Source organism: Serinus canaria, chromosome Z, assembly GCF_022539315.1.
Source record: "Serinus canaria isolate serCan28SL12 chromosome Z, serCan2020, whole genome shotgun sequence".
Classification (NCBI taxonomy): Eukaryota; Metazoa; Chordata; class Aves; order Passeriformes; family Fringillidae; genus Serinus; species Serinus canaria.
Window position 1 is genome coordinate 58,497,287 of NC_066343.1, and position 23,000 is coordinate 58,520,286.

The 23,000-nt window shown below is 39.9% G+C and overlaps 1 protein-coding gene across 2 annotated transcripts in view; it reads right to left on the reverse strand.

Moving 5' to 3' along the window:
* IL31RA (interleukin 31 receptor A) overlaps positions 1-23,000 on the reverse strand; it is a 40,945-nt gene that overhangs the window by 10,616 nt on the left and 7,329 nt on the right. For both annotated transcript variants that reach the window (XM_050987219.1, XM_050987218.1), the window contains exons 2-10: positions 13,479-13,560; positions 12,656-12,952; positions 11,170-11,290; positions 9,499-9,665; positions 8,191-8,342; positions 5,458-5,623; positions 4,722-4,804; positions 3,965-4,181; positions 2,570-2,752 (exon numbers count right to left, since the gene is read on the reverse strand). In XM_050987219.1, coding sequence (XP_050843176.1) covers positions 2,570-2,752; positions 3,965-4,181; positions 4,722-4,804; positions 5,458-5,623; positions 8,191-8,342; positions 9,499-9,665; positions 11,170-11,290; positions 12,656-12,952; positions 13,479-13,530 — 1,438 coding nt within the window. In that variant the 5' untranslated portion in view covers positions 13,531-13,560. The remainder of the gene's footprint in view (positions 1-2,569; positions 2,753-3,964; positions 4,182-4,721; positions 4,805-5,457; positions 5,624-8,190; positions 8,343-9,498; positions 9,666-11,169; positions 11,291-12,655; positions 12,953-13,478; positions 13,561-23,000) is intronic.

Sequence of the window (23,000 nt, forward strand, 5' to 3'; positions counted from 1 at the left end):
GCACAACATGCAATTATTTATTTGAATGCTCATTACTAGCTTTAACACTTTTTTTTCATAGTAGTATTTGTAAAAGCACATGGTTTCTGGGTCATTTTTCACTAGAAATAGTTTGAATGGTATACTTCAGCATCATACAACTTCTCTATATGAATCCACTCAGTCATCTCTAAACCTTCTATGGTTTTAGGGGAAGTCTCTATTTCCAAATAACCAGTATTAAATTACACTTGAAGGTAGCATTTTTAATTTCACATATCTTTATGTTTACTGCTTTGCAGGAGACAACTTTGTCTCACGCATCAGATTAAAAAGCAGTGGGGCCCCCACTCTTAACACTTAGGACCTGAGGGAATGGCAAGTAACTGTGTCAGGGAGGCTTAGGCTGGACTTTAGGAAAAGTTTCTTCACTCAGAGAGTGGTTGGGCACTGGAACAGGCTCCCCAGGGAAGTGGCCACAGCACCAAGCCTGGTGAAGTTCCAGAAGGGTTTGGACAATGCTCTCAGACACATAGTGTGTTTTTTGGGGTCTCCTGTGCAGGGCCAGGAGCTGGACTTATATTCTATTATATTTATTCTATATTCTATTATTTTTATTTCTACACTGATGTTCCTGTCATGCCAACTGCAGATCTTCTGACCAGCCTGACTCAAGGGTACAACTGTCGTAACTGAGATCTCTCTGTTTCAAGACGTAGTTCCAGCTTCTGGATGAAGCTTTGAACTCTGAACAATCCAGGAGCCAAGTAATCAACTGGGTGCGCCCACTACTTACAACAACTCCCATCCACTCTGAGAGGACATCTCTGTAGCTTTACATCCCCTGGAATGAAACCAGTGTAAAGGGATTCCTAGATCATTCCTCTCAAGCTCTGCAGCTTGCTCAGCAAAAATAATGGCTATCAACAGATCCCTACATTATATCAGTTTTCTGCTGCCCTTTCATCTATTGCAATGGCCATTATGTATACATTACCCCAGCTAGTTTTAGCTAGGGTAGAGTTAGTTTTCTTCCCAGTGACAGGCATGGGGCTGTACTTTGGATTTGTGCTGAACACAGGACTGACAATAAAGAGATGTTTTTTGCTATTGCTGAGCAGAGCTCACACAGAGCCAAGGCCTTTTCTTCTTCTCCTACTGCCATGGTGGTCAGGGGACTGAGAATTCCTGGGAGGCTGGGAGGAGACACAGCCAGGACAGGTGACCCCAGCTGACAAAGGGATATTCCAAACCATGTGACATCATGCTCACTATATAAAGTGGGGGAAGAAGGAAGAAGGGAGGACATTTGGAGCGAAGAGTTTGTCTTCCCAAGTCACCATTACCTGGAGATGGCTGAACTCCTGCCTGCCCATGGCAAGCAGCGAATTCATTCCTTGTTTTGCTTTCCTTGTGTATGGGGATTTTGTTTTCCCTATCAAACTGTCTCCATTTCAACCCACAAGTGCTCCTGCTTTCACCCTGCTGATTTTCTCCCTGATCTCACTGGCAGGGCAGTGAGCAAGCAGCTGCCTGGGCTTGACTGATTGCTGGTGTTAAACCTCAAGAGTCGTTTTTGGGGAGTCAAACCACTGAGGTGATGATAGATTTGATTGGTATGTACTAGACTGAACCCATGGCTGTTAGTGCTGTTCAGCTAGTGATAAGCAGGCTCCTGCACTTGCCATGGGGCTGCTTGCCTGACTGGGTATTAGAGTCTAGATAGAGTTAGCAGGTGCTTTTTGCTTTTGTTGCTTGCTGTAGTGCTGCACTACTTAACACACTACTGATTTGTGCCTGAGAACATTTTGATAACAGCCATGGGGATGTGCCAGGGCAGTGCTGCGGTTTCTGTGCTGATGTACTGGACAGGCTGGAACTCCAGTGTGAATTTGAGTTGAAGGGAGTGTGATGTGTGATTGAGTCCACAGTGGAGCCTTCAGCCTGTGGGGGACTCCCCACTGGAGCAGGTGGCTGCCTGAAGGAGAATGTGACCTCACAGGGGAGCCATACTGGAGCAGTTTGTGGTTAGCTGCAGCCAGTGGGAGGGACCCATATCAGGGAAGTTCAATAAGGACTGACTCCCATAGGTGGGAACCTATACTGGAATAGGGAATGTAAAGATTCCTTTGCAACCTGTAGTGAAGAACATGGTGAAGCAGGCCATCCCCCTGCAGCCTATGGAGGACTATGATGTTCTCTCTCTAAAACACATGAAGGAGGATGAGCTTTTCCCATATTCAATCTTTTTTTTTTAGTTCTATATTTCTCTGATAGAAGAACACATCAGTCACAGTTACAGGCCTCCCTACTGGCATAAGATCAAGCCACAGAACATTCTTTAACTCAAATTCTGTAGCCTAATCTTATATGAGAGCAAGCACTACCTTGCATGTTGCATGAAAATTTTTAAGACTAAAAAATGCAATTCCATTAGTGGCAGAGACTTCAGTAAAGCATGTAATAATACTGTCATGTTTAAAAACAGTCTGAGGAAAGCTAAACGAGTTCATCCTTGTTTATTCTTTCCAATCTACCTATAAGTACATGTACATCTGTACATTGTTATAGTTGTAACTGATAAACATACTTTTGTTATTTTTCCACTTGGTAGAATTTGATACATATTGCCATGATCTACCAAAAGGATCCATCTCCAATTCCTCATACCACTCAACCACATATTTGGTTGTTTCTGGTTCAGAGGTTATCCACTGCACCACCACTTCTTCATTTGTTGTAGAGGTCACCACTTTTTCAATCATCTGAGAGGCTAAAAATTTAACAGAAAATATCAGCAATTCTGTCTTCAAAAAAGCTTGAAAAACACATACAGAATTCAAGAACCAGTCTATCTTTCAAAATCCAAACTCTGCAGTGTGTAAAATTTTATAAACTAAATTACTACCAATTTTGCAGGTAGCTTATAAGTAATTTTGATTGATATGAGAAAGGCAATACAATAGGAAAGCAAATCAGCAAGGTCAAGAATGACACTGAAGCAAAGATGAATTCTGCATCAGCCTACAGAATAGAGGTAATGAGAGTCTGAGTGAAAACCCAACTTGGCAAAGCAGAGGGGAAAAAAAACCTGATGAAGCAGGGAGAAAAAAAGAGACACATCTGGTGGGGGGAAAGCACATGACAGCATGGAAAAATCAGAAAAACCTTTGTGGTGGGATGCAAAAGTGGATAGGGAGGTAGTCAGCAACATCTAGGACAAAATTACATTAAATCTACATATCCAGTTTTCTGATTAGAAATGGTATTTGATTGAGCAGTTCCAGGGGGACACATCATGAACAACTCTTGTTAGAAGTGATTCAAGTATGTCAAACACAACCTCTCTGTCAGATCATGGCTGGCAGCAGACTGTTGCAACACAAGGCTCAAAGCAGTATCAGAATTAAACATAAGAGCCAAAGAGCAACTCTTGTGCTAGATCAGGCCAGCTTCCTCACCCCGGCAGTGGTTGGGATGGGTACTCTGGGAATGCATATGAAATGAGAAGGAACACAAGGCTTCCCTCCCTGCTTCCACTAACACAACTTAGAGACTTTTATTTATCATATCTTTGAATGATGTTGAATATTCTGCCATAGTGTCCCATGGTAACGAATCTTCTGAGCTAACAAAGGGATGCAAAAGAATTGGGTAGCATTCCATAAATTTATTTGGGAGGTGCAAAGTTAGGAAAAAACCTAAACCAGCCAACAAACCCTCAGAAAGTAATACAACAGAAGTTCAATAAGACATCACAAAGCATTCATATATCTTAACAACTGTATCTCAAAACAAAACCCCCAACAATAATTGTCTGTAGCAGAAATATGACACATGATGGCAAAATATGACAAGACATAGACAGATACATATGACAGAAGTCCTTAGCACAATTTTGCTAAGGACTGTATCTGAACTTAAACAGATGTAATGAAAATCACTTTTTTATTGATGAGAAAAATATGACATTGAGAAATCTTACATTTTTCATCAGGGGATGGAATCCTCAAAATAGCTTCAGGAGACTCTCCAGCAGAGTTATAAGCAGTGACAGATATTATATGTGCCTCTTCATTTAAAAGTAAGGTCATTTTCTGTTCAGTAGAGTTGTTTGTACTTTTATGTGCAGCCTTGTTTTCTGGAAAATACCGTATTTTGTAGCCTAGAATTCTCCCAGAAGGCGGAAAGCTTTTTAATGGCTATTAAAAAAATATACAGTAATAAGTGTTTCACAATGTTATCTGCACAAGTAAAAATATACGCTATATTAAAGATCAAATTACAAAACTGTTATATTGTATTTAGAAAAGCAAGGTATTTTCTTCAGGCCCATCTTCAGGACAGACAGGCATGACAATTTCCTTGATGGATTTCAAAAGTCAAATGGTGAGACTTGAAATGTAAAGAGCCTTTGGACACTTTACTAGAAGATTAAAGTGAATTTAAACACAGCTTTGGCAAACTGGATTGTTTAAATGTAGTTTAAGGATTTTCAATGAGATTTTCCAGTGATCTGAACACAATTAAATGCTCCCTTTCCACACAGATTACAAAACTCCATTCACCTACCATTCAGTAAACAAAAGCCTTTTCAATTCTAATTTAGTTCAGTGAGCATCTTTTTTCTGATAACATCATATGCTTCTGGCAGTTATATGTCCTACAACACTAAAATACTTAAATACAACATCAGCTACAAGATATCAATACAATTAGCAGTCACAAAAAAATATATATACCTTCCACATAAGATGTACAGATCTATTTCTAGATGAGCGTGAAGACTCAATTACCCTCCACAAATCCACTTTTCCTGAAGGAGCTATTTGAAGACAAAAAAACACCAAAACACTTGCAATTTGTTGCTATATTAAAAAGATAGTTTAATATGGTGAAAACAATCAAAAGGTTTCTCTAATATGGTGAAAAAACTCAAAAGGTTTCAAACACAGAGTCTAAGAGAAACTTAGTAAGTTTTATCTTCTGTAGTATTATGCCTTTTTTTTCCTAATTAGGTACTTCCTTCTCTCCATAAGTTTGCTGCTGCTTGCTTTCATTTGTTCAGTTCTAGAGTATCCCAGAAGAGATTTTCTAGTCTTGTTTTAAAACTGGCATTTTGATTTCTCCACTTATAATTTATTTCATTGAACACACATGCTGCACTACTTTTCTGCTACATTCTTACTTCGCATTGTTAAATCTTCATCTACACTCCTAATTTTCCCCCTCTTCAGTGTCTACTCATCTGTTTTCTTCCTTAGCCCTACATTGTTTGAATTTCATTGTCCAAATCTCCTCCAATACTGGCTGCTGTCTTTCAGTTTTCCTCTTCTGTCTTTAAACAAAATACACCTGTTCTGTTTAAGCAACAGGATTCTAAATTCAATAGAATACACTGCAACACATTTTTTTCCCAACTAAATCCTAATGCCTCCAAGTATAACAGAAGAAAACTTCCATAGGTAGGCAGCTTACCTTTTTCTTCTGTGCTTTCGTTTTTCTCTCCACTCCATCCACTCCAAAATGCTGACTCATTATTGACACACCGAATGGCAACAGAATAGTCTGTGGAGTCCCACAGACCTGTGAGATTACATGATCCTATGCTCTTCTTAGAATTCAGTGAGACATTGACAAATTCCTGGAAATAAGAACAGGAACAAAAATAATTTGATATAAAATTTAGGGCAGATATATGACTTATTTTCTTAATAAACCTACAGAAGATGCAGTTTTTGTGTATACCATGTCATTTCTCTGAAACCCAAGATTGCTTGCTTTATACTTCACTTTTCTGTGTAGCACCTCTGTTCCTCCTGTAAAATGATACCAAGCCTGTGGCTTGAACAGTGTGCAGCTCACATGTGATTCTAGAGCAGCTGTGCACAGAAGCTGCTGGAGGAATGCAGTTCCCACTGGTGGGAAGCAAGTGGTTATTGCTAAAGCCATTTCTACAATAATGTCCCACAGCAGCATCCTGGGGGAAGCAGTGATTGCCCCAGTGATTCCTAACAGTTTGTGAGTCAGCTGGGTACTTGCTTCCTGTCTTGTTCATCTTTTCTGAGTTTCAAGGACTTCTAGCTGTTAGCCATACAACAGTGTAGCTGTGGGTTGACTCAAACATTATCAGCATAGGATTAAAATTAAAAGGTAAATGAAAAGACAAAAAATTCTGGTACCAAGAGGTAAAAAATAAGATGATGCCTGTTAGTGGTGAAGGAAGATAGGAGTATACAAAATAAATTATGTAGTATCTTTTCAGAAAAGTAATGACAATGAGAGTCATTTCTTTGTCTTAAAAGGAACCTCACTCACTTCAACACCCCCAACAGGGCTAAAACACAGTGAAGAAATTCTTGGCTTCCATCAGTTGAACCTTCCAATGAAAAGTGAATCAGTCTATAACAATGCAGACTGTACTATATCAACTACAACAAATGCAGACACCCACTCAATATGAACACCATAATGGGAAGTGCACCGCTTAATGTATCTGAAGATTTTAGTCTGCTCTGATCTCAAGAAAGTCACTGTCAAAAAATACCTGCTTCTACGAGAGTGAATTCAGGGGTCTCCAAACCACTGCAGGTAACAGATTCTGCAACAAATCTAAATTTAAAAAGGCTCCTAAGCTATTATCAACCTCTGGCAGATCCTGACATAGAACTGGAGACATGTTTTACTAGGTTTTAGTTACTTGTCAAAAAGCTGTTAATGATATTGCATTGTAATCAGAAACTTGGAAATTTAGTATATGGAAGTACAAAATGTCACATGTTTTTCACTCAGTAAAAACAGTTCACACCAAACTATTTAGACTGGTTTGGTCAGATAACTTTAAAGGCCAAGAAGATATTTGTCATTTGTACAAATGCGCAAACACTTTTTGTTAGGTTTTTTGGGGAGTTGGTTTTGGGTTGCTTTATTTTGGTGGGGTTTTTTTTGCATATATGTGGTGACAAAGAAACAGCTCTTATGTCTTTATTTGTCATGGGTAGCTCCTGTTTCTTCTGAAATGTCTGTGTGAAAATGCAGGTGTGAGCTGAGGAAGCAAATGGACATAGGCTGTATTTGATAGCAAAAAAACCAGACAGGTGATTTCTAATGCAGGTGCTGAACCTAGAAAAAGTACACAATAAAGCTGTAGCCCTCCAGGGACTATGAGGTCCCTTCCAAAAGTAGAAAATGTAAGGACCTCAAAGAATGTAAATGTCAGACACCAGTGCCTTGGCTCCAAAGAGATAAACATCTCAAATAAGTCTTTTAAACAATCAGTAGTTCCATTCCTAATACCCCAACTGGATCTGAACAATCCTGCCCATCCAATCATCCTGAATCCAAGAACTAGTATGTCATATTTACAGTAATGATGCTTGAAAATGTGAGAAGGATGCTAGTAAGAAACATCCTTGATATCAGAAATGTTTTAAAGCTCTGATGACTACTTTGATGATTTTTTTCTCTCCCAAAATTATAAATGTGGTGTGTAAAATTGTAAGATCAAGGCAGACATCTCAGTTCAATTAACTTGAAAAAGCAATTCAAGAAACTTAGCCAGTTCTTTAATTTGGAAGAAGAAACAGTAAAATTACAAATACAATCCCTTCCAAATGAAGACCATAGCAACAGGTCATCTGAAATAAGCAAATATGGGGGTTTTTACAACAATTCATTTAAGTGTCAGGAAGACAAACTATGAAAAGAACTTCCTTTATTTTTCATCTAGCAAAATTTTTATTTTCATTCACTTTAAAATAAATTTAACATCATTTCATTAATCTGATTCAAATACTGCAGTTCTGAGTGAGTGCTGTTTTCAACACCAGAATTCAAGGGAAAAACAAAATATTGTTCCTGACTGCATGTGTAATCCCTTGGCCTAGGGTCATCCCTCATCCTTCCACAAAGTAATACTGAGAAGCACAATATGTAACAAAACAGATGATGACCAAAAGAAAAAGGACAATTAACCCTGGAAACCAAGCCGTGTTCTTAAGATCATGCACCCCTGGTAACATTCCAGTAAAATAACAAGGTTATTATCATTATTTCAAAAAATATGTTGCCTTTTTTCTACTTAAATTCTTATACAAGGTTATCATCATTATTTCAAACAACTTGTTGCCTTTTTTTCTACTTAAATTCTTATAATATTAAGAAGTTAGTCACAAAGAAACTTCCATGGAAAAGAAAAATGATGTAACTTACGGTAAAGTTTGAATACAAGTTTCTGTATTGAACCTGGCAAATAATATGTTTTAAAGGGATAATCTTCTCAGGCATTTTCCAGGTTACCACAAGTAACTGCTTTATACCAGGAATTTTTTTAACTGAAAGTATTTCAGGAGGGGCAAATTTCTCTAGAATGAAGAAACAAAAACATTAATAGAGGAAAACGCTTCTATAGAAGTTCAGAATTTCTCTGTCTCTGTGTGTTTCAAGAAGTTAAAACCTTATCCCAATAACACACATCCTATCAGAGTATTCATGTGATGGTTTACTTTATAGATGTAATTCTCCATATCGGAAATTATCTGTAAGAGAAATTGCACACATAACTGATTTAATTACACTGGATTTTGAACAACCTGATCTAGTGGAAGGTGTCCCTGCCCACCCAAGCCTTTCTATGATTCTGGGATTCTACTCATAAACCTGCTCTCAAATAGGTGTGCAGACATCTTTCATTTTTATCAGCACTGAAAAATATAACCCAGAGACAACAGCAGAGAAAACAAATGAAGTAGTGCTGGGATGCCAAAGACAAGACTGAACTGCAGATGAGGAAAGAATTCAGCTAGAAATTATCTGAAGGGGAGAGAAGTATAAAGGAGATGATGGGGAAAAAAAAGGACTAGCAATAAGAAAAAACATGTCTGGCATAGAGGGTGTAGAAAGTAATGAAGAGCCACAGTAGATCTGAATACAAGAACAAAGGATGTGACTGATAAGTGCTGCAGCAAAAAGTATTCCTTTATAAGGGTTACTGCTTAACTACACCACCAAAATGAACAGAGGAGAAGCACAGGACAAAGGGAGAAGAGGTAGACAAAATATTATTATTGCTCCTGTATGCAATTATTACTGCACATAGAACAGGTGGGGTTTTTTAACATTCCTAACCAGAAAGTGGAATAGCAGAGCATATGATGGCTGGCCCTTGAGAAATTATAATATCACCACCCATTGCAGCCAGGTGTTGCACTGATACTTGGTACCACTCAGATATATTAGAGTCCAAGTACCAATTAGACTGACAGAAAGTTTGAATATATGGCCTTTACTTTTCAATAATTAAAATGTCAGTCATTTATAATTGATATATCAGACATCAGCTTAAAGAAATATCGTTGCAGTTAGATGTTGCCTAGCATGAAAACAACACCCTGTCATTTCTCACCACCTCACAGTAAGATCAAGAAACTGCTGAAAATTACTACTGTAACACCAACCAGTTGGAAGAATTTTACATGGAAAGGTCATAAATGAAATCCTTATTGATTCTTTCTTAATTACCTATTTTTTGCAAAGGGATGGGGGCACACTCTGTTAAGGATGAACCCAAAACATTTTTAGCTTCCACTTGAAAACAAAAATCATTACTATAAACATTGTCAGGATAAAAAAATGAACACGACTCTGTTGTAGTCAAGCAGGATCCGACTGTATCGGGAGAAGACATCCTAAAAAAAAGAAAAATAAAAGAAGTTAGAAACTAGAGGACTTTCTTAGAATAATTCAAACAAATTGTTAGGCTATTATTTATATATCTTTGAGGTATTATTTATATATCTTTAAGGTACTATTTATACATCTTTCATATATCTAAGAGTTTTTTACCAGTGAACATTTTTAGATTACATGTTTGTGCAAAGAAATACCCTTTCCTAATTTTCCTGCCCCCTTGTACCAGTCCTTTTGTAGTCACATGCTAAACTCAGCTAGGGAGATACCTCGATTAAAACTTATGTTTAGATTTGGCTGGAAATAGTTCCGCAATCCATTTCACTTTGTGGTTAATAAGAAGACTGTGCTTATATACAAGCAGGAATAATACCGAAATGTGCTTTCAATGGCTGTTTTAACTTCTGGCTTCACAAACACAGCTAAGTTATAAAATCTAGAAACACCAGAAGTAGTTAGAAAGTTCCATGTTAAAAAGATGGAAGCCTAAAATGTCAAAGCTAAAATGGAGATAAAACTAAAAAGGTTTTCCTACCCTACAATTTAAATTACAAAGATAGTATGCACTAGTACAATATGAAAAAGTACCCTCCACAGTCTGAATTCCTTCCCATTCTCAATAATAACTTCAGGCATTTTAGAAATTTCTTCATGAAACAGTATTACCTGGATTCTTGGTTAGGTATAAAAAGAGCACCACTAGAAGCAGCACTATAAAGGACAGATTGACAAGTGCATCGGGACAAATCCATACTATCACCTTCAAATTCCTATCTCAGATCTGCCTTGGAACAATACTGATTTCACCAGTTTCACAGTCATAATGAAAAAACAAGCTCCTAACCAACATTTAAAATTCAACTGAAATTGAAAGAACCAAGTATCTGTGCTTCTACATTGGAAAGCATGAGACCACATCATTTGCACTTGTAAATAGAAATCCCCAAGCAACAACGCTGGATTTTTTGACTGAAACCTTGTGACTCCAAGGGTCACTAGGTTAAATGCTACTGGAGTCAAGCAGAATACTGCAGTAAGGCAGTGGCTTAATGAATTTTGATGGGAATTTTTTAAAGCAGATGAAGAACCAATATTTTTTATGCCCCCAAAATGATGTTAGTTCATTACATAGAAAGTTTCTAGAAAACTCACCCATAAAATGCCTCCATTCACCATTTGTGCATATGGTCACTCAACTTTCAATCTTATTAGTAATGTTAACTCAAAGAACAAGTGAATATTAGCTCTAATATAAATATTTCTCTACTGAATATTGGTTGAGAATGCTTATTTCTTTTATACAGCACACTAAAAAGATAACAGACTGCAAGTATTTTCAACAATTACCAACCCTGAATTAATCTATTTAAATTACTGAGAAATGCCAAGACTCCAATCTCCATGATGGTTTCAAGCTTTCTTTAAACAGAAGTCAGGATGAGAGAGGAAGAGAACTGGTTGCCACACCCCAGCAACCCAGTGCCCAGCATATCTAATACTTACAGTTTTCGGTACAGAGTATAGTTTGTTGTAAAACTTGTTTCTCTTCCTGCATTCCAGGTACAGGTAAGGTTAACATCATAGAAATAAATGCAGGAAATATTTTCTGGCATGTCTGGACGAACTACAGTGACAAAGGTTAAAAGAAATCCAGTAAGAATAAGTAATTTCATGTACACTTGATTTTGTCGGTCAAAAAGCAATTATGGCAAACTTCATTCAGTGTCTTCATAGCGCTTCATTTCATCACCCCTCACTGCCCTCAGAACTCCTCACAGTACAAAAATCAAAACCACTCTTTCTTACCCTGAGGAGACAGCAAGATTTTCTCCAACTATTTCTCAGAAATACTTTACTAAGTGTGCCTAAAGGCAAGAATTCTAACCATCATATATCAAATCACTGCATATGCTGTCTTGAACATCTAAGCATACGCACACCCTGTCTCCCCTTTGCAACACACCTGTAGTTTAAGGTAAGTCCAGAAAGAGGAAAAAAAAAAAAAAAAAACCCAGAAAAAGCACAAAAAAAAAAAAACAAGGAAATCTCTGACAGACAGAACTCCTTTTGGTTCTCTCCCAGAATATCTGTTTACCCTATAAAAAACCCAAATCTGAGAAACATGCAGAAGCAAAGTTCCTGGGAAACAGATCTGTGTGACCCCAAAGAGATCACTTATTCTGGACTCTCTTTATCTTATAAGCAAGATAGCACAAAGGAAACAATCTTCTGCAATCTCTATAGTCTGAAGTCATCCATAAAAATGTAGCACCCTAAAAGACTTTCTTGTTACAGCTCAATTTCATTACTGTTAGAAGAAATTGGAGTAGAAGAGAACTGCCCCCAGTGAAATCAACTGATTGACAAAGCCCTCTTTTCAAAACAGTATTTTTCTGTCCCAGAACTGTCAAAAGATCTTTTTTTTTATCAACAAGCTTACAGCACATTAAGCTTTGCTGACATGTAAGACCTTTTGCTGGATTTTTTCCTACAGATGTTTTGCTTTTATTGCTTCTTTATTAGAATGGGACCCCCAGGCATATGTAAGTATACTCTGGACTTAATCTGTCCAATAAATTAGAGAATTTGTAAATATATTTTAATGTTCTACATAAGAGAGTGGATTATAACTTCTTTAGAAGAGAGGATTAGAGAAGAAATCCTCTCTGGAGAAAGCTGAAGCTGGCTAGGCTGGAAAGAAGATATAACCAAAGGAACAGACCCACTACCTTTGGAACTCAAGAGAAAACTTCAGCTAGGCAAAAGTTAGGGTCAGAAAGGTTACAGACCTGTATCAGTAAGGAATGCTGGTAATTTCATGCTTTATTTCAGAAAAAAATACATATATGTGTATAAATATATATATAGACATACACTTGAATACATGTGTTTTAAAATAACACAACCAAAAGTAGCTGTTTTAAAGGTAAAATTACTATACTAAGTTGTTAAAAGAAGTTAAGATTATTTTTTCTGCCTTTATACTTACAGCCAGATTTAACTTCTGTGTCAACCAGAGGTAGTTCCTTGTCCAAGTACTTCATTAAACATTCCACATAAGCTGTGCTGTAAGTGAAATTATGAATTGTTATATTAGATACAGTCTCATTCACAATGTTATAGTTTTCTGGAGCAATCAATTCATCATTCAATTTCCAAATGATGTGGCTTGCATTCCTCTGTGGCATGTAGTTCTTTCTAAGAACACAGGATAGTTCCACTGAGGATCCTCTTTCAATTTCAGGAGATGAAGGAAAAATGTCAGCATCTCTGATAGAGTTTTCATCTAAAAACAAAATAAAAAACATCACATAGCCATACTCCTCTTAAAGTACTAGTGAAAAAATGGTAAGTTGTTTTGTTGTCTACAGATAATTTATTTTTTTCATATAGAATTAAAATAAAATGCCCAGTTAGTCATTCCAATCAGACATTCTGGTTTGAAAATGCAGTTCACATTAATTACTGTATTACAACAGGTTTTACATTAGAGTGACATTTCAACAATTTCACAGAAATAATGAGGAAGTTTCTACTCAGATACTTTTTTAATATCCCTAAATGAAGAAAAGAAGGTCTTGTACTTCAAGCCTGTTTTTATAAAACATTCCTATCTGTAAAAGCTATGGATGTAATTTACATGCATTTATCATTACTACTTGCAATATCCAAAAATACATTAGACACCTAAGACTAAAATTTACAACTAAGATGCAATATATTTCAGAACTCTTCAAAATTTCATTTGGAGAATATTACCTTTTGGAAAAACTTCTTATGGCAAGACAGGTCCTAATAATCCAGAAACATACCTGCTACAGAGCTGCAGAGCAGAACAAACATCCAGATCAAATTGCTGAACATTTCCTTCTCAGTAATTATGGGCAGAAAATGCTGTCATAAAATAAAAAATAAACTGATGGTTTTTATTTTTTAAAAGTAAAGTGAAGATGCCCTTTTAATACTTTGTTAGTATTTGTGTCAGAGTCGATAACGTTATTTAGCTTTTTTCACTTGTATTCAAGTGAAGTATTGCTTTGTCTAAGTGTTTCTCCTTCCTGAACAAAGGAGAAATTTGATGCAGTTTTACTAAGACAAGTTGCATACATTTCCAATAAAAAATAGATAAGTGTACCTAAAACACTGCTGAGGGCAATCCAATCCACACAAGTTTTTAACCTTCCAAGGATCATGTAAGTCACTGGTAAGAAATGTATCTCTATTCATTGACATTAAGCCTGCCTAGTTTTTCTAAGCAGATTAATCTAGCTAATTCCTTTGAAAATGAAGGCTCATGCAGGAGAAGGAATGATCTGCCTGTATTGTTCATCACCACCTAGTAAAGAAATTGTTCAGGAAGTGGACAACAGTCCAGGACACCTTTCACCCAAAAGAAGGTGAATTCCTATTGGTTTTTTCCCAGTTTTGCCCCAGCAGCAGACCTGAGTGCACTGTGTAAAGACAAAGGAAGGCACCTCTCTTTGCCTTTCTTTTTGAAGAAAGAACTACTGAACTACTGTGCAGCCAAAAAACCTCAGACTCTAGGTTAAGGAGGAAAGCAAAGTAGTAGACTAGGGTTGCATATGAAAAAATTATGAAAATCAAACACTCTCCTTGCCTCAACTGCTGCTGTCAGCACTTACAGAATCACAAAATGTTTGTTTGGAAGGGACCCCTACAGACCACCTGATCCAAACTTACACAGGGCCTCCTAGAGTCAGCTCCCCAGGACCATGTCCAGACAGCTTCTGAAGATCTCCCTTGATGGAGAGTCCACAAACTCCCTGGGTAACCTGCTCCAGTACTCGTTCACTCTTACAGCCAAAAAAGTATTTCCTGATGTCCAGAAGGAATCTCCTGTGTTTCAGCTTGTGCCCACTGCCACTGGTCCTATCACTGGGAGGATTCTGGCTCTTTGCACCCTCCCCTCAGGTACTGATGAGACCTCCTCGTTCAGCTTTCAGCTTTCTCTTCTCCAGGCTGAAGTTACAGCTCCCATATGGCAGATGCTCCAGTACATTATCCGTCACTGCGGCTGTTCCCTGAACTCTCTCTGGTACGTCTATGTCTCTCTTGCTATCAGGAATCCAAAACTGGACTAAATACTCCAAGTGTGGGCTCAGCAGAGCTCAACAGAGAGACAGGATCACCTCACTTAGCCTGCTGGTTGCAGCCCTTACACAGCCCAGGAAATCAGCATTATTTGTCACAGGGGCACATTGCTGGCTCATGCTCTACTGGGTGTCAGGGACCACCAGAGCATTTTCTGCAAAGCTGCCCTCCAGCTGGCCAGGCACCTGTACTGCTGTCTGGGACTGTACCTCCTCAGATGAAAGATTTGGCACTTCTCCTTCTTGAACTTCATGAAGTTCCTGCCAGCCTATCTCTCCAGCGTGCTAAGATCGCTGTGGAGAGCAGCTCAACCTTCTGGCTTATTACTCACCCCTTCCAGTTTTGTGTCATCAGCAAACTCACTGAAGGCAAGCTCTGCCACAGCATTCTAATCCAGAACATTAATGAACACGTTGAACAGGACTGGGTCCAGTATTGCCCATTGGGGTACATCACCAGTGACTGGCCTCCAGATGGACTTCACCACTAATCACCACCCTGTGGGTTCATTTTTTAAGCCAGTTTCCAATTCACCTCACTGCTCATCCAGCCCATGCTTCATCAACTTGTCTGTAAGAACCCATCTGTAAAGTGGCCCAACTCCACCATGAATGGCAACCCACACCACTCCTTTGGCTAGGAAGTAGAAGATCTGCCTGTAGAAAACAAAGGTGTCAGATGCCCTTAACCACACAAGCGCCTAGAGCCCAGCATTCCAACTTCCAGGACAAGTAGCTCTAGTTACCATGCTCATAAGCAACAGGTGGGCATTAGTATTTTGCAACTACCTGGGGTCCATGTTTCAGATTAGGTTTTCAGATTTGTCTGGAATTTCAGCTCTCCATCAAACCTGTGTCTCAGGAAGGCTCCAGGTGGGAGGCAAGTACTATCTCCCTAGAACATCAGTAGCTTTCAGTCCCAACAAAGTATCTCCTCCTCCCACAGGTTCAGATAATGCCACAAAGCAGGTGTGCACCAGGTCACTGGACAGAGATCTAAATAGAATATAGGCAGCAGAAGCTATGCCCTATGCTATGGTTCTTTCCACAAAAACTTGGATTTACTAAAAAAAATAAAACCTTACAGCAATCTAAAAGAGAAAAACATGGTACAAAAAATGCATTAAGCTCAGTTTCTGTCAGAAATCAACTTAAATATTATTTTAAGTTTGTCTTGGGAAGCATTTCATAAACTTTAAAGCTATGACAGTAAAAAACACAAGAAAAAAATCACAAGGATGTGGGATAGAAAGAAAAATGAGGAGTTTGTCCAGTGACATATTTCTAAAATACAGCAGTAGCAAGATGTATACCAACAAGAAATAAAGCCAGTATATAAAGAGTACATAAAGTACTTATTCATGTAGGCTGTATGTTCTTGTTCTCAAATAAGTAAAGATGAATTGCACTACTGATGGCAATAAAAAATAGCAGCTGTTCCAAGTATTCTGTACCAACACAACTCCAGAAGCTTTTCTCATTGCCCTTGATGTCTCTGGCCAGATTTAATTCTATCAGGACTTTAAACTTTCCTAATCTGATCCATGGTTTCTTTTTGTATTCCTCCCAAGCTACCTGCCCCCACTTCCACCCTGTACAGACCTCATTTTTGTGTGTGAACCCATCCAAGCAGACCCTCCCAGTGTTTTTGACCAACTTCCTCTTTGTTGGAATGCATCAATCCTGAGCTTGAGGAAGATAACCCTTGAATATCATCCAGCTCTCTTGGGCCCCTCTTCCCTCCAGGGCTTTATCCCATGGTGTTCTACCAAGCAGGTTCCTGAAGAGGCCAAAGTCTGTTTCCCTGAGTCCAGTATAGTGAACCTGTTGTTCTTGCTGCCCTAAGGACCTCAATCAAACTCCAGCATTTCACAGTCATGGCAGTCAAGATTTCCTGAGCTTCACCTTCCCACCAGCCCCTCCCTGTTGGTGACAACACAGTGCATCACAGCACTTCTCCTCACTGACTCCACTGTCACCTGGAGAAGGAAGTCACCACCAACACACATTACAAAAACCTCTTGGATTGCCTATGGCCACCTCTGTTCTCCCTCCAACAGCTATTGTGGAGGCTGGAGACCCCCAAGAACACCAGGGCTTTTGAGCACAAGGCTGCTCATATGCAGAGAGTCTCATCTGTTCAGCCCTGCTGGTCAGGTGGCCTGCAGCAGACTCCACTGCAATGTCCCCTGTCCCCACCCTCCCTTGAAGCCTGACCCATGCCCTGTCTGTCAGCTCCTCACCCACCCCAGGCAGAGAGAGCTCTGTGCTCTCCAGCTGGTCACAGGCACAGGAGGCAATGCCATCTCCTCACCTCCCTGCCTGTCCTTCCTAAACAATCTGCATCCTTCCATTCCAGCACTCCAGCCACAGGAACCATCCCACCACAACTCCACTGAGACAAGAAGATCACAGCCCTGCATGTGAGACATGCTTGTCTCTAACTACTCATTTATTCCCCATAATAAGAGGTAAAGCTTCTGCTGATATCCTACATGCAGATTTACTATTTTTGAGGGGATATGAGACAGAAGAGGATGCAGTTCAGCCAAAATAGTTCAGCTCTTTCCAAGAATAAAGCAAACAGATTTTTTAGCACATTCTTTTAACTAGCTCCAGCAATCCCATAGTTTCTTAGAAAGGAGTTGGAACTCAGAAGCATTGGCAAATCATAATAACATTTTTGAGTAGTGCTTAAGCTGAAAATACCACAGGACATATCCCATCACAGTGGAGTACAGAACTGCAAGAGACTACAGGCATGACCAAGCTGGCTGCAATGTCAAGTTAGAAGCCTTTGAAAAATTCTAGTTTCACATGCACACCAGAAAGCTTAAACAATCGAAGATTCCATCCACACTCAGTGAGTACTCCTCATCCTGTATCCATTCTTTTCTCCCTTTTCTAGTTCTTCTCTAGTACTCAGCCATATAATAAGTCACTTTCACTTGCCAAAACAGAAAAAGACTAAGGAAAAAAGGTATTTGTACTACATTAGCAAATGTAAGGCATCTGAGTTGGTGAAACAGAGGAGATAACCGGGCAGAGAAACCTCCATGAGTTTTCCCAGATGTGAGTTGGTTATTATCCTGCTTCCACTTTGTCCAGTATCAATTAGCAGCTGTTTCTTTGGCATGGCAGCTGGTAGTTCCAACTTGCCAGAAACCAAGGTAGTGACTTAGGTCACAATGCTGCTCATCTTACGTGCTTGTCAGGACACTGATATATGTGACAAAATAGCTCTTTGGCTGTTTACTGAAGAGGCTGTATAGGTAAAAGTGATCAAAGAACATGCCTGAGTGACAATTACACTGTATGTGCGTAAGTGTTTCACTTAAAGATGCCTTCAAGTGATTAAAAAAAATGATTCGTCAAAACAAGACTTTTCCCCATATTGTATTCAAGACCATTTATTAATTGCCCTTCTTCCCCATTTCAGGACATGAAACCTTTGCCATTCAGAACCCTTTCTAGGATTGCTTTTAACTACATGCTTTTAACTACTTTATGCCTCTGCTATACAGTGTAGATGTTACACCAAGGCTAAAGAACATGCCACATCTGTAAATGTAAAGACAACATGTCATGGAGTCATTGAATCACAGAATATTAAGGGTTGGAAGGGATCTTAAATACCATCTAATCCTAACCCTCCCTTCCATGTTCAGTGACACCTCCCAATAGACCAGGATGCTCAAGGCGTTATCCAACCTGGCCTCAAACACTTCCAGGGATGGGGCATCTACAACTTCCCTGAGCAACTTGTTCCAGTATTTCACCACCCTCACAGTAAAGAATTTCTTCCTAATATCTAATCTAAATTTCCCCTTTTTCAGTGTGCCTCCTTGCCCTGTCATTCCAGCTCCTGTCAGAAAATCCCTCTCCAGTTTCCCTGCAGGCCCCCTGAGATACTGGAAGGTGTCTGTGAGGTCCCACACAACCCTCTCTTCTCCAGGCTGAACAGCCCCAACTTGCTCAGCCTGTCCTCATAGCAGGGGTGCTCCAGCCCTCCCACCAACCTCCTGGCCCTCCTCTGGACCTGTTTACAACTCCTTGTCCTTGTGCTGGGGACCCTAGAGCTGGATGCAGTGCTCCAGGTGGGGTCTCAGCAGAGCAGGGCAGAGGGGTAGAACCCCTCTCTCATTCTGCTGGCCAGTGCTGCTTTGGATGCAGCCCAGGATTCCCTTGGCTTTCTGGGCTGGGAGCACTCACTGCTGGCTCATGGTGAGTTTTTCATCAGCCACCACCCCCAAGTCCTTCCCCACAGGGCTGCTCCCAATCACTTCTCTGCCCAGCTTGTGGGTGTGCCTGGGATTGCCCCAAGGCAGGTGCAGGACCTTGCACTTGGCCTTGCTGAGCTTCCCTGAGGTTTGCATGGTCCCACCTCTCAAGCCTGTCCAGGTCCCTGTGGATGCCATCCCTTCCCTGCCCTGTGTCGACTGCCCCACCCAGCTCAGTGTCCCCAGCAAACTTGGTGAGACTGCCCTGGATCCCACTGTCCACATCCCTGACAAAGGTGTGGAACAGCATCGGCCCCAGGACCGACCCTGAGGGACACCACTCCTCACTGGTCTCCATGTGGACAAGGAGCTGTTGACCACAACTATTTGTGTGTGGCCATCCACCAAGCTCTTTACCCACTGAGTGGTCCATCCATCAAATCCACATCTCTCCAACATAGAGACAAGGATGGCAAGTGGGACAGTGTCAAATTCTTTGCTTAAATTCAGGTAGACAATGGGAGTTGCTCTGCCCTTGTCCTCTAGAGCTACAGCACCCCATCATAGATCACCAAATTTGTCAGGCATGGCTTGCCCTTAGTAAAGCCATGCTGGTTGTCACCAATCACCTCATTTTCCATGTGCCTTAGCACAGTTTCCAGAAGAATCTCCTCCATGATCTTTCCTGGCACAGAGGAGAGACTGCTCTGTAGTTCTATGGGGCTTCTGCGTTCCCCTCTCTTAAAATGGGGGTTATAGTTCCTTTTTTTTTCAGTCATCAAGGACTTCATTTGACAGCCACAATTTTTCAAAAATTATGTATAGTGGTTTAGGGGCTTCTTCTGCCATCTCACTCAGGATCCACAGATGAATCTTATTAGATCCCACAGATTTGTGCACATTCAGGTTTCTTAGATGGTATTAGACTTGATCCTCTCCTACAGTGGGTTTACGGTCTTCATTCCCCCAGTCTCTGCATTTGCTTTTCTTGACTTGATTGACATGGCTGGAACTTTGCTGTTTAAGACTGAGGCACAGAGGTTGTTGAGAACCTTGGCCTTCTCTTCGCCCAGGGTATCCATGACTCCCATTTCCTTTTGAAGAGGGCCTAACTGCCCAGTACAGGGGGACAATCCCTGCCCTGGCCCTGCTGGCCACACCATGGCTGATCCAGGCCAGGATGCCATTGGCCTTCTTGGCCACCTGGGCACTCCCTGGCTCATGTTCAGCTGCTGTCACCAGCACCCCCAGCTCCTTTCCAGCCTCTCTGCCCCAGCCTGTGGCACTGCCTGGGGTTGTTGTGACCCAAGGGCAGGACCTGGCACTGGGCATTGTTGAACCTCACACTCACACTCAGCCCATAATCCAGCCTGCCCAGATCCCTCTTCAGAGCCTTCCTGCCCTCCAGCAGATCAATTCCTGCCCCAGTTGGTTTCACCTGCAAACTGACTGAGCGTGCCCTTGGATCCCCTTGTGAGAATCAGCAATAAAGATCCTGAACAGGATGTACTGAGCTCTAGGGAACCTCATTAGCAACCAGCTGCCAACGGGATGTGGCACTATGCAGCACAATTCTTTGTTCCAGTCATCTTCAAGAATTTTTAACATCTTTGCTGAAATGTGTCCGGAAATTCTTTCCTATGAAGTCTGATACCCTTCTAACAACTATGAAGGAAGAAACTAGATAGACACTCCTTTTATTTAGTCTTTACCATCCTTTGCTACAGCTCTCCCATGGTGGCTGCCACATGGAGAGACAGACCTTGCCCTATCCACAGCCAGCAAAAGCTGAAAGACAGGAGCCTAAGCATCTGCTCTAGCCCACTGGGCCACTCAACTGCAGTGTTCTGCAAAATGCACCTGGAAAAGCAATATCCCTGAGTTTTCAGAACTCCAAGATTCAAATCCATCAACACTTACACTCAAATCCTAGAGGAAAAGAGGACATTCCAGGAAAATTATTCAAATATGCACTTCATCATCCCTTTTGGCAACAGGGTGCATCAGATTCATGATTGGTCAGGACTGCACCAAAGGTGAGTACCAGTGAACATCCAAAAAGGAAAACAGAGGGTTTCCCACATCGGTCAGAGAAGACAATAACATGTAAACATAATGGAAGAAGCAGTAAATCTGAGGGACAGCTAATAGGTATTTTCAACTTTTTAACCCCTATGAGCTATGCACTGACAAGCCCATCATGGGAAAAATGACAGACACTGAGATGAAAGATCCTGGGCACATTGATTTCATAATCCACAGTCTCCAATTGAGCCAAAAATAGTCAGTTGAACCTCAGGGCAAGATAAATAACATTCAAACATTTACCTTTAAATAGAAATTGATTGAAACAGGTGCTAGGTGCACTTTCTTCTGCAAAATAAACTTTTATGTATTTTAAATTATGATGGCCTACCAGCAAACTTAATGGTATCATAATCTACGAACACCACTTAAAAAAATAAATTCAAACAATGCATATCTATTCAGAAAACTAGTAAGCTTGCAGACATATCTGAAGGAGCCACATGGTGAGGCTCTCAAAATGCTGTATCAACTGTTGACCACAGAAACTTGTTCTAAAAACAAAGTATTGTCAAAAAAAAAAAAAAAGAAAAAAATCATCATCATGTAAAACAACTTGTTAATTTAAAGACTTGAAATCAACTGGAAACTGAAAAGCAGGAAAGCCAACTTTCGTCTTTCAGTCTCTAAATAGCCAATGTAGGCACAAAAGGATAAGATACATTTGTTCCAAAAGTTTGAAGGACATAGTGACCAGGAAAAGTCAGTTCTGCTAATAACTGCTGATAACAGTTGTTTTGCTTACTATATCCTGGAGTTAGAGATGCAAACATGTTTTGAGAAAGCCTTTGCTTTCTTATAAAACAGCACACTGAATATTCATACATTATAATACAAAATAGCGTTACATTGTTATTTAAATCAAACTTTTAACTACATGAGCTTGATACTAATAGGAAAAACTAGAATATAACTCATTGTTCTCTGAACAACCATAACAAATAAGCCTTTATATAAATCTTAAGGTATAAATGCTCAGATTGATAAAAAAGTTTCAAAGCAGGTGTTCTTTTACTAATCAATGCATTGTACCTCATAAAAGAAACAGAATTTTAATGCAAAATGCTTAAAGATACAAACACAAACCAATATTTACTTTAAATTTACATATGGTTCACTTTTTTAATTTTAACTATATGATTTAATCCAATTTGCCAATGCTCACTAAAAGAAAGGTAAGGCCATCAGGATCACTAGAACTAAATGTTGACATAATTTTGCTTTCAGGAACTATTCTTCCCTGCTCCTTTTTCACCAACAAAATAAAACCAGACAAGCTAAGGTTTAAAGAGAGTTCCTGTACAGGACTGGTCTTGGAGCAAACCTCCTTTGGCACACTGAGTGACTACAAAGTCTATTTGGGCTGCAAGGGTCTACTTTGAGAGATGATTTTGCATCAGATGTTTCAGCAAGTAAGATGTTATTAGACAATGGTTGCCTTCGTGCTCTTCTGTGTTGGTGAAGAACAAGCTGTCTCTGGTGTGGCAAGCAACTAGGTGAGCAAAAGGGATGGGCAGGGTAGGAGGATCAATGCACTGAACTCTAAAGAACATGGAGCTCTCACTGAAAAGAGGGTAGCCAGATCAAAATCTTTTACATTTCTCAGGCTATAATCTTTATTGTACAGAATACACACCTGTCAGAAAATCAGAAGGAAGACTCTCTCTACTACTTCAGAGCATTAGTTTACCCTCGCCAGTCTTGCCTTTCAAACTAAGAGCGGTGCTAGCTGTAAAACACACATCTACTGAAATAATGTTAATAAAATATATTTTGGAAGAACGCAAATATGTTTCTGGACTGTTATGGAATCAGCTACAGCCTCAAAATGCAGACTACAGTGACAATCCCTGTAGTACTGCAGTGCTGCAAGTAGAACATAAAACACAATGCAGGTAATACCATGCTCCACAAACAT